Source organism: Prunus dulcis, chromosome 4 (assembly GCF_902201215.1).
Source record: "Prunus dulcis chromosome 4, ALMONDv2, whole genome shotgun sequence".
Taxonomy (NCBI): Eukaryota; Viridiplantae; Streptophyta; class Magnoliopsida; order Rosales; family Rosaceae; genus Prunus; species Prunus dulcis.
Window position 1 is genome coordinate 20,054,607 of NC_047653.1, and position 12,058 is coordinate 20,066,664.

A 12,058-nucleotide genomic window follows, 5' to 3' on the forward strand; every position below is an offset into this window, starting at 1 on the left:
GCGGCGAAGAAAAACCATGGCCTTTGCGTTTTCTTCAGGCAAAGCATCACTCCCATCTACAATTGTTTTTCCAAGGCTGGCACGTAGATGGATCTTAGCATCTAGGACCCATGATAGATAGTTGTCCCCAGAGATGTCCAAGGTAGCAAATTCCAGCTTTGCCAAGTTTGCCATCTTAAAAAAAAAAAAAAGAGATGCATTAGAATTTGCAATAATCTTCAGGCCTAACATATTTTTGAACTTCAGGCCAAAAATATCTTGCACATTTTACTTGAAACTTTAGGCTTGGAATCTGGGATATTAAGCCATTTATTAATAGGAACTTCAGGCCCTATAATTGTTTGAGGAACTTCAGACCCTCATTATTCATGTATATTAATTGATGATAAAAATAAAGTGCTATAAATTTGCTGGTATGGACAATAAACCCGCACCGTACTTCAAATGAAAGTAAATGTGCGATAAAGTAAATTGCTTGTTGTATGGACGTTAATCCCGCACCATATCTTAAATGAAAGTAAATGTGCGGTAAAGTAAATTCATAAAGTAAATTGCTTACTGAACGTTAATTCCGCACCATACCTTAAATAAAAGTAAATGTGCGGTAAAGTAAATTCACAAAGTAAATTGCTTGTTGTATAGACGTTAATTCCGCACCATACCTTAAATAAAAGTAAATGTGGTTGTATGGACGATAAACCCGCGCCACACTTATAAATACTGTTGTATGGGTAATAAACCTACACCATACATAAATAAAGTAAATGCGGGGATAAAACCACCACGTAATATATATGAAGTATATAACATGTTATATATTGTGGGCAATATAACTGCACTACTATTCAATATATAATAAGATGGGTTTTAAGATCACACCATCATTTTATTACGATCATTTGTGTTACAACGTGATGGGTAATGAAAATTACACCACCATAAAATAACAGGATGGGATATAAAACCACACCATTCCAAATTACATTACAAAAAAATAAATTAAACAAACATGGATGAAACAACATAAAAATTATGAGAACACAAAAAAGAAAGTTTGCATGTCATCGTAGTAGTAAAGTGAGAGGAGACATATGACAGAGAGGAGACAGAGAAATAACCACATAGTGTTGAGCTGAGAAAATTTAGAAGTAAATGAGAGAGACTATCGTGCTGATAACGTGTTATAAAAATAAAATAATCAGAGTATGGGAAATACCACTGAATATTGGGAGTAGAATTATATTTGCTCTTTGTGGTGTTTACACTGATAGAATTTCTTCTCAGATAGAACTCACTAACACTCAGATTTCTCACTCTCTCTTCTTTCCTCTCACTCTTCCTTTCTTCTCTTCTCTTCTCTTCTCCATTAGTATATCTTTGCAAGTAGAAAGGAAAGTAAATGGCACCTGTGAGTGATAAGAGAGACATCATGATGCTTCTATCCAACATCATTATTAACTTTTTGACTAATATCTCCTTATTTTCTTCAGGTGGGCTTCACCATTTTCCTTTACAACATAATTGACATTCAAATATGCAAGTGGGGACAATTAAAACTAGAGCGATTAGATGAGCAAGGATGTATAGTCAAGCCTGTGACGCACACAAAGAAGAAACGGCCATAGCCGCCACCTCCAGCGATGATAACGGCCACAATCCCGTTGCCACCATCTGGTCTATCATGTCACTCCAACTTTCAGTTACGACAACAACTGGCTAATTGTGACTAGCCGGTCCTTGCCACAAAGAAAAACCGAGGAAAAAAAAAATTGAATTTGACCTACCTTGGTATGCACGACGACTCCTATCCTCGATAAACAGTACACTCCTTCAAGATCTTTCTTACAAGTTAGAAAGTAGAGGATGATAAGTTTGCCATTTGAAGAAGAGTGAAGAGAAGCAAGGTTGGGCATCCTAGATCAAGGAGAAATCACAAGCTTATTCCCATTGGGAGTCCAACTATAAGAAGAAGTCAAAAGCCTACTCTAATTAGGAGTCCAACTCGCAAAAGGAGCCCAACTCAAAGAAGAAAGTCCAGATGCAATTGGAAAGCCTGATAAATATTTCTCTCCTCCATACCTCACAAGCGCCATGCAGAAGCTGGGTGGCATTGTGAAAACATATATTTCACCAACCAATAAGAAGATAACACGTTAAAAATGAATATTCCTGAGATGAACTAATTACTCTAATTGAACTATCTTTGATTTAAGATAGGAATATCTCCCTAAATCAAGGATCCAATTTCCACCATATCTCTTAGAGTAATTCCTATAATCTTTTTAGGGAAAGAATAATTCTAACCAAATAAGGATTATTCTCCCAAAACCCTAGCACACAAGGAGACTATAAATACATAGCTACACAAGACATTCAAGGCAATTCTAAATTCCTCTTTAAATTCTAAAACCCTACATAAATTCCTCACTCACTCTCTCTCTCTCTCTCCGCCCCCTCACTCTCTCTCACACGGCTAAGGTCACCCGACTCTTCATGTGAGAGAAAACTTCATCCACTTTAGCTATTATCGTATCTTTATCAAGATTCAATTGAGTTAACTTAGACATCGGAAGACCTTTGGCCAACACCCCCGGGTGTGATCTATGTACTCATATTTATTTCACAGGAATAGAGGAAGAGAAAGAAAGAAGATTAAAAATCGAGAGATCAACCCGCAAATATTCTACCGTGCGAAATTTTTCTCAAACAACTAAAGCTAAGAATTGATATATAACTAACTACCTCAATCTTTTTTGCATTCAAATTCATAAATTTGAGTTCCAGTTAAATGAAATTTTTTTTTTTTATCAAGTGAAACCCTAAATAAATAAAATAAACTTCTGATAAGACGAAAATTCTGTGGTGCCCTGGCTGTATCTGTACAGCCACTTATCCAAGGGTTCAGTTTGCATTTCAAAAATGGATGGCTGAGATTGAATGACTGGATAACCTATTCAGCCCTTTGTTATTTAGCAGCTAACTCACACGTGCGGTAGGAAGCAGTGAGATTGAATACTTAGCTCTCCTCTCTGGTTGCCCAAATTGAAATTCGTAACAGCCCATCCAATTCTGAGCACCTCCAGGAACTCTTCCTTTTGCTTGCCCAAATCCAAATCCCTAGCGCCTCCACGAACTCCTCTCTTCTTGCCCACTGTCTCTGCTTGGCTGCGATGTCTTGTCTCTGCTTCAGAAGGAAGTCTTCCTCTCACTTGCCCAAATTCATCGTAAGTGCGTCCAACTCTTGTCTGTGCTTGGGCAAAACGCAGCTGCAAGAAGGTAATGCTCACTGAATTGAGGTCCTCAAGTCTTCTCTCTGCTTGCCCAAAACTCATATGCAGATACCAAATTGATGGCTTGCCCAAAACTCATATGCAGATACCAAATTGATGGTGGGTCCAACCTCCATGATGAAATGGTCACCAAATTGGAGGTATTTAATTAATTTAATTTGTTTTGTTGGCATTGTCTGATATAGAATTTCAATGTCACAGGGGAATGAATTTGTAATAACAACGTGGTTGTAAAAATTTCGAAGATCCTTGGCTGTTAACGACGACATTTGAGTTGGTGCCAAAAGGAAGTGTAAGGAGAGGCCTTTGAAAGTATGGAAACATCAAGTAAGATTTCAAAGAACCCTCTTTCTGGTTTAGGACTTGAATGTGATTTGGGTAATGAGTTGATGCAATTGCATGTTTTTGGTTGCAAAAAAGTTATACGTGGTGCAATTATTGACCTGAGTATGTGCAATTGCATGAGATTATTCATTTGTGTTTTTTTTAAGAGAAAGTATGTTAGCACATAGAGTATAAGGTCATTTCAGTTTGAAATTATGTTTCTCAGGCATGAAGGGGTCTGGTAAGATGGACAGGGGTCTAGAGACATCAAATGGTGGTTGTAGTGATTCAGGGTATCTGGGTGGTTGTGAAAGGTCGAGTCATAGGGCACCGACAACAGAGACTGGGCATATGTCGGTCCAACATATGGTTAGTCAAAGCAGTGATGATAATGATGTTGACATGATTGCACCGAGGAAAGAAGATGTTATGGGAAAAGAGTTTAAAACGATAGAATTAGCAGAAGAATATTATATGAGTTATGCAAAGGGCATTGGATTTAGCGTGAGAAAAGACAAATTGGTGCGAAATGCGGAAGGGAAAATATGTAGGAGACGGTGGTGTTGTTCTAAAGAAGGTTTGAGAAATGAGAAGTTTAATGATCGATCAGATAGGATTCGACCACCAAAGCCAATTACAAGAGAGAATTGTTCTGCCCATTTTTGGGTGGGTTATGAGAAGAAACGTGACGTTTACGTCGTTACAAATTTTGAACCACATCACAATCATCAACTAGTTACTCCACTTGAATCACCATATCTCCGATGTAACCGTGTTGTTCGAAATTCTGATTTAGCACAAGCAGTGGGAATGCGAAGAGCATTGGTTAGAACATGTCAAACATATGAGTATATGGTCGACCAATGTGGCGGGTATTTAAATGTTGGTTTTCAAATAAAGGATTTGTACAATAAGTTGGATGCATCACGGAGGGAAATTTTGCTCGACGGTGACACAGAAGCTGCACTATCTTACTTGAAAGCGAAAGGAGCAATGGATCCAGAATTCTTTTGTAAGTTCAGTGTTGACGAGGAAAATAGGCTTGGTAATTTGTTTTGGAGGGACTCCACTTCACTTTTGGATTACATTGCCTACGGGGACGTCCTCATATTTGACAGCACGTACAAAACAAATGTTTATGACAAGCCCCTAGTGTTGTTTGTTGGTTCGAACAACTACCGTTCTACTGTAATGTTTGGTTGTGCATTATTGCAGGACGAGACATTTGAAACTTACAAGTGGTTATTGGAAACATTCATGGCATCCATGAAAGATAAGAAGCCAATATCAATATTGACGGATGGCGATGAGGCAATGCGTAAAGCCATTGATGATGTGTTTCCCATGTCTAACCATCGGTTGTGCTCATGGCATGTGTCAAGGAATGCACAAAATAACTTGAAGGATGATGAATTGGTAAGAAATTTTCAGGCATGTATTTGGGAACCATTTGCATTGGACGAGTTTGAGAAGAAATGGGAGGTTCTAAGGGAAAGAGCGAGGACTCCGAAACAAAAAGAATGGTTGGAAATGATGTATGCAAAAAGTGACTCATGGGCTGAATCATGTTTGAGAGGAAAGTTTTTCAGTGGTATGTGCACCACTCAACGCGTGGAGTCTATGAACAAGTATGTGAAAGATTACTTGAGGAAAGGTGTGAAGTTGTTTGAATGTATTCCAGCAATTGATAGGGCTATGTTACGTCTTAGGAATACCACGGCAAAGGATGGTTTCAACGCAAAGTACTCAACACCAGTCCTTAAAACCGCATTGACAAAACTCGAGCAACAAGCTTCTTTGATTTACACGCATAGATGCTTTGTATTGGTTCGTCATGAGATCGAATCTTGTTCAGCACTCATCCATGATAATGTGATGCATAATTTTGGAGGTCGTGTATACGTATTGTCAAAATATGGTGAACCGCATAATAAATGGACTTGTGTTTACCACGGTGGGGAAAAGATACGGATACAGTGTGGATGCCGGAAATATGAAAGTGAAGGGATCCCGTGTTGCCACCTGTTTTATGTAATGAAGTGCGAGCACCTTACGGAAATTCCTCCAGCACTCATAATGAAGAGATGGACAAAGAGTGCCCAAACTGATACATGTAGGGAATTTATCAGCAAAGGCGAAGACAGTAGCAAGGAAGTTGTAGAAATGGCGAGGTATGGAAGTTTAAGTGCTATGTCAAACAAAGTTTGTTTTTATGCATCAAAGAGTGCAAATGGTTATGCCATGTTGACGAATGAGTTTAGTAGATTGGAGGGAATTTGTGAAGGCTTACGGCAAAAGGAAGAAGAGACGAGTCTGAAATTGGGTAGCGCTGAGCAATGTCCTTCAAATATTGTGAAAGATCCAAATATCGTTAAGACAAAAGGCAGTCAAGCAAGGCAGGGTGGAACGCGCAAGCGTCGACAATGTCAATTGTGTCGCGGATATGGACATACAAAGCGTAATTGCTCTCAAAGAAACTTGCATCCAAGTAGAAATGCAGGTGTGAATATCCCATCAGGTATTGAAAGCTATCAGTATAGTTCTGATAAAGGGCCGTCCCCGGACATTAGCTACAGTTATCCTAGTCAAACGATTTCTCAATGCAGAAGCAACAATGTGGTTGATTTCTCTGGTTCTGATAGTTTTTCTACTGCAGACCCAACCGGTTCTACCCCTAACAGTGACGATGGTTTCTCATTCGACAATGGTGAACCTAATTCCCTATGTACTGGTTCAACCCAAAACAATTGTAGTTTTGGAACTTGGTTTACATGTAAAAATTCACATGAAATGTAGATTCAGTAATAGACAATATGCTTTCATATGATTGATATGTTATTGTTTTATGTATGTAATGTTAAGAAACGATGTTATGACTTGTAGGGGGTGCTTGAACGGAAGTTTTATGTAGGAGGCGGTGATCCAATATTGTCATGTAGCACCCAATTGATTTTCCAAAATATCCACCTTAACTCTAATATTGAATAATAAACATACGGTCATAATAAAGTATTTGCTTTGTTTCTTTGTCTTTGCGCTATACATAATTAGGGTTTGCGTTTTTCAGGTATGTTTATGTTTGCACACAGCCGGTTTGTATTTGCATTTCACAGATGCAATTGCATGACGGTGATGCAATGCAAGGGCGGCTGTGCGCAAACCCCGAATCAGGAAAAATGATTCATATTTTTTTGACATGCATAACTACACGTAATTTTTTTAACTATCAATTGAAGTTGAGAGAATAAAAAACGGAAAGGGGCAATAAGCCGAACATTGTTTCAGTACAACAATGATTAATACTCGAAAATACACGTTGTAATGGTCATTCTAATGTACCACAAATGATTTTCCAAAACAGCCCGATTTTCGTATAACACAATGTGCTTAACCATAATATTGAATGGTACACATATGGTCTTAATAAAGTATTTGCTTTGTTGTCTTTGTCTTTGTGCTATACATTTAGGGTTGGGCATGCGTTTTTCAGGTATGTTTTGTTTGCACACAGCAGGTTTGTATTTGCATTTCACACATGCAATTGCATGACGGTTATGCAATGCAAGGGCGGCTGTGCGCAAACCCCGACAAATGAAAAATGGAACTCCATATTGTTGTGTACATCCACAATTACACCTTCTTTTTATAACTATAAATCGAAGTACATAGCATCAGAAATGGTCAGGGGAAATATGCCGAACATATTGTATTACAAAACGGACCAATGATCCGGAAAATTGAATCGTTTCCATAATTTACATGGTTTTCTTTCTCTTTGGGGTACGTGGACGAAGACATTTCTGAACTTTGCCTTTTTGGAGTGGGGAGTCTTGTTCTGCAGTCAGATTACCCTTTGCTGCCGCCCCGCCGTCATCGGCTTCCTCATCCTCATCCCCAACCTCGTCCTCATCGGCTTGCTCATCCTCATCCCCAACGTCTGTCTCGTCGATCCAACCATCGTCTTCATCTTCCTCTTCATCTTCCTCTTCCTTCTTCCTCTTCTTCTTCCTCTTCCTCATCTTCTTCATGCTCTTCTGGTATCACAATTTTTGTCTTCCCTTTTGTACCTAGGTGGTCAGCTTTAAATTTTGTGCGAATCTCCTACATACAGGGAAACATTGACATATATTTTGATCAATTTTGTGATGATGGTTTGCAATGCAGAATCTGTCAGCAATGTATTTCAAAGTGAAAAATGTAACATCCTATAGAGCGAACTTTACGATGGAGGTAACAAACTTACATGTTCCGCATCATCATCTATGACGTCTTCACCAATACCTGAACTTCCAATGGTTGTTCCCGAGGTGTTCTTCAATTTGTCCTAATACAATATAACAGCGTTCATGTTCAATACCATGGTCTGTTTGTTCATATTAACATCCGTGAAGGTTGTTCATTTTATGAAATCAGTCTGAAATGAAAGTCGACCGACTCACAATCTCTTGCCGTAGGAGACTGATCTCTATGCTTGCTTCCAATGAAGTTGAAAAAAGTACGGCATTCAACCCAGCATTCAGCTCTAAAATCTCGGTCGCAGCTTCAGCAGTTACCTACATTGAGGCACATGCAATTACACCAATGACCACATCAAATTTCACAATGTATGAATATATCACGCAATGGAAGCTACTTACATGTGTCACACCAGCAGGTAATGGTAGATCAAGGCTATCTTGGCCACGCGGTATCCGCACAAGTTTACTTCCATTTTCGGCTGCCCGGCATGGTATTCGTACTGACCATAGCTGAGGAGAGATGTTTCCTACCCTGATATTGGCCCCTACGAGATTTCGATCTTCTCCTTCCTGTGGAATTTAGGTATCATTTTAGATATGAATTTCATGCAGCAAGTATAAGTACAGAACACGTGATCAGTGTATAACGTACCGCTTCACGCAAGTCCTCATAGTGGCGGTACCTTATGTACTCATCTCTGTACTGGCCATAGTTGGATGAATTTGCAAGCCATTCTGAAGCGGGGTACCCATTCAGTGCTTCCCTGACTTCTGCCTCATTATTTAGCTTATAATCAGAAAGCATTGTCGTCGGTGGAATTTTGGGTACTTGAGGTTCTGTGGTGCCTAAACTTTGCATTGCGACTCGCTCTCCCAAAAACCAGGCTGAACCAGCTGGTCCCTCAAGTAGGATTCGTTTACGGGTTGCCGACACACTATTTATGACGGCTTCCGGCATGTCGGATTCATTGGTCCCCCATGGGTTCCAATTAACCTCCAACTTGGTTACCTCAGGGAATCATACATTTGAAGCTAAATAAAATTTCACACAAACGTCGAGGTTTATACCTGATCATTTGTTAGATGTCGCATCATCACTCTAAAATGTTCCAAGTGATGTTGCAAGTCCCGCTTTGATTTTGCACCAACCCGCCTCAATGTTCTGGGCCACGTGTTCAAGGTCCCACTGGGCCTTGATAAAGCAAACGGCTTTAGGTACTCGCAAGCCCATACCTACACAACACAAGTTTAGAAATTAGTCATTTAAGCAAAAAAGTATGTTCCACTTTACGGATATTCAATTCGATGACACTAACCTCCCATGCCCTCCAATACCCGCCCATGCTTGATGACCTGCCCCTGGAACAAGAATCCAATGATCTATACAAGCAAGCCAACGCCGCACCGCCCCAGTCATATTTACCAATGTCTGAGACTATTTCCAGACAGGGGGCGTAGTGCATACTCACGTATTGGCTCTTGTCATTGAGGAATGAGGAGCCAATCAAGCACAGTATAAATGCCCTTGCAATTTGGTCAGCTTCTTTATCATTTTTCGGATTCTTCCTCCAGTACGGAGTGCAAAGGCTTTCATACGGCACTCTCCTTTCCCCTGCCAGTAGGTCTGCAATTGGTTTCCCAAACAATTTCACCACCTTGTTCTTATTTCTGTAAATGTCCAAGTCGTACGTTAATCGCTTCCCACCAACACGCAATCCTGTGATTGCTGCGAAGTCCGTCGGGGTCATTGTCATCTCTCCAACTTCATCGAAGTGGAATGTGTGGGTAGTGTCCCACCATCTCTCAGCTAAGGCCACAAGTAATGGCCTATCCCCTTTCTTTCCATGTCCCAGTATTGACAAAAAAGGCAAAAATCCTGATTCTTTCACCTTTGCTTTCACCGTGTCGTGCATTGCTTTGTTATACCATGTAGCACATATGTCGTTGTTTCCACACCCTCTGATTTTTTTTAAAGTGAGCTGCAGAAATAAAGTTGGGTTTAGTAATCTTCATTTGATTGTTACCCTGTAAACAAAATTTATTCCAATGTGTGAAATGCGAAATGTTGACTTAAATAATAATACCTTGAAGGAGATATGTTCCTCCAAATCGAAGTGAAGCACGGGTGAACAAGGATTGCGGTGTCTTGGTATGAACACACGTACCCCGAAAACCCCATTACCCATAGGACCCGATATTCGTTTGGCTGGCGTGCGTTTTTTCGAGCTTGAGGAAGCCGCTGAAGAGTTACCTTTCGTACCCTGTGCAACTGTGGCCTTCAGGCGACGGGCACCTTGAACAGATGGTCTAACCTCGGTGGCCTTGTGTTTCGTCCTCATTGTTGATTCGAATATCCTGCATTATTGATTTCAAATGGCAAACAATGAAACAGATTATCTCTATCTCAACATCAAACAATACAGTAACAAGTTTTACCAAAAATAAATGAACGCATTAACGAGACATAATCTCAACCTGTTCATTGTTAAAAAACACCCACAACGAAATATAGACAACGACATCTCCAAAATGACAGCAATGACAGCCAAAGGATAAAAATTACAGCCAAACCAGAAATCTATCTTCACTGCCGCAGCTCATACTTTCTATAGTAAGCTTGACCTAGCTTTTTCCAAACCAGCAAATACATCTCAAAATTGAAAGCAAATACATCTCGAAAATGAAAGCAAATACATCTCGATGCGTAATGAAAAGCCAGCCAAACCAGCAATTACATCTGGAAAAAAATTTGCAGCCCATTCTAGGAACGAACCCTTCTCTAAGGTAAAACAATGTTTTTAGAACGACTACAATGAAAAATAACTTTGTTCCTTTAACAAAAATAACAAGGAGAAAAAGCTAATAATAAGGTCTCCTGCATCCTTCCCCCCACCGTTCTCCAATCAGAAGAAATGCAAAAATTGACAAAAGGTGAAGTTTTTTGTTTTAATGAACAGAAAAGTGGGAATGTTTTTTCAATAAAACCAAAACTCAATAAACTGAGATTCTGAGTTTCAGGAATGAGGACCCATAAAGTGTTTGCACCGAATGTACCTTTATCTCTCTGTATCTAGCTAAAGCCACAAGATATGAAAAATGCATGAAACATAAATGGGTCTGAAAAAATAAGGACATCCCATCTCAGAGAACAAAATAAAAGAAAGACAGAGAGTACATGTTTGTCCATTGCAAGTATGATATTAAGAGTTGGAATTGAATGCATCTATTAGCACAAAGTTCACTGAAAATTTGAGATGATACAATTGGGGTAGACAGCGGACATGTTTGTCCATGACCAACTAAACATGCTCTGGCCTAGTGTAGGGTCATGCAACAACAAAGTCTTTCTCAGAACTGTAACAACAGTAACAGGAGAGCTGGTCATCATCACACACAAAAGTCCCAATGGCCCATTATATGTTTATAAGAATACTGGACTTCCATTATAATGAATGGTATTGACAAAGAACAAATGTCTTGAACTTGTACTAACCAATAGCACTCCTACAGCAAAAGTCTCGTAAGAGGCTCAGAACCAAATCTCAAGGTTTGTTAGACAACTTTTTTTATTTTTTATTTTATATTTTTTTAGCTTTCACTTATACATGCTTTGAAAATTTCCCCAATTCAGCAACTTCTGCTCTAATGGAAATTAAGGCCATTTCTCAAGCACAGCAACAGTGTTAACAGCTACCACATCTGCCCTCAATTTTTAGCACCAACTTGCATGTATTTTGAAAAAAATTACATTGACTCATCAACTAACAGTTCACTAATAATCAAACCAACATGAAAATTAAGAAGCGTTGCAACATTTTTGACCATGGGTGGCAATTTGGTATGTCAAAACAGGTTAGGGCATGCCCACTTATGCGTTACCCACTACCCTAAATATATGGACAGGACACGGACACAATGTGGCGTTTCTGTCTGACTAGTGATTGTTCAACCCAATTCACACCTGAATGTATATTCCTATTCACACCACATGGATGCTAGGACTCGAACCGGGGACCTTTCCTGAGGGAGGAATTGCTCCAAACCACTACACTAGTGGGTCCTTCAAAGCAAAAAATGTGAAGTTTTGAAAGTTCAGTTAAGGCAGAAATTGCATTCCTTCTCTACTCTGTTCTCCAGTTTATCAGTCGTCAAGCAAACCAACATATGTAATTACAAAATTTCACAAAATCCCTTCATGTTAGGTTT

At 39.4% G+C, this 12,058-nt stretch overlaps 2 protein-coding genes across 2 annotated transcripts; one reads left to right on the forward strand and one right to left on the reverse strand.

Annotated features, from left to right (window-relative positions):
- The first annotated feature begins 3,604 nt into the window (after positions 1 to 3,604).
- Positions 3,605 to 6,410, forward strand: LOC117625585 (protein FAR1-RELATED SEQUENCE 5-like). The gene is made up of 2 exons (XM_034357123.1): positions 3,605 to 3,737; positions 3,841 to 6,410. The coding sequence occupies exons 1-2, from the start codon at positions 3,605 to 3,607 to the stop codon at positions 6,408 to 6,410; spliced, it is 2,703 nt and encodes a 900-aa protein (XP_034213014.1).
- Positions 6,411 to 8,456: 2,046 nt separating this feature from the next.
- Positions 8,457 to 10,206, reverse strand: LOC117625586 (protein MAINTENANCE OF MERISTEMS-like). The gene is made up of 4 exons (XM_034357124.1): positions 9,937 to 10,206; positions 9,169 to 9,831; positions 8,921 to 9,085; positions 8,457 to 8,846 (listed from the first exon to the last, which is right to left on the reverse strand). The coding sequence occupies exons 1-4, from the start codon at positions 10,189 to 10,191 to the stop codon at positions 8,457 to 8,459; spliced, it is 1,473 nt and encodes a 490-aa protein (XP_034213015.1). The 5' UTR covers positions 10,192 to 10,206.
- Positions 10,207 to 12,058: the final 1,852 nt, after the last annotated feature.

Coding starts and splice junctions, on each gene's coding strand:
- LOC117625585 (XM_034357123.1), top strand. CDS start 3,605: ATGGAAACATCAAGTAAGATTTCAAAGAACCCTCTTTCTGGTTTAGGA. Junction 3,738..3,840: donor TGGTGCAATTATTGACCTGA/GTATGTGCAATT, acceptor TATGTTTCTCAG/GCATGAAGGGGTCTGGTAAG.
- LOC117625586 (XM_034357124.1), bottom strand. CDS start 10,191: ATGAGGACGAAACACAAGGCCACCGAGGTTAGACCATCTGTTCAAGGT. Junction 9,832..9,936: donor AGGAACATATCTCCTTCAAG/GTATTATTATTT, acceptor TTATTTCTGCAG/CTCACTTTAAAAAAAATCAG. Junction 9,086..9,168: donor GGTATTGGAGGGCATGGGAG/GTTAGTGTCATC, acceptor TGTGTTGTGTAG/GTATGGGCTTGCGAGTACCT.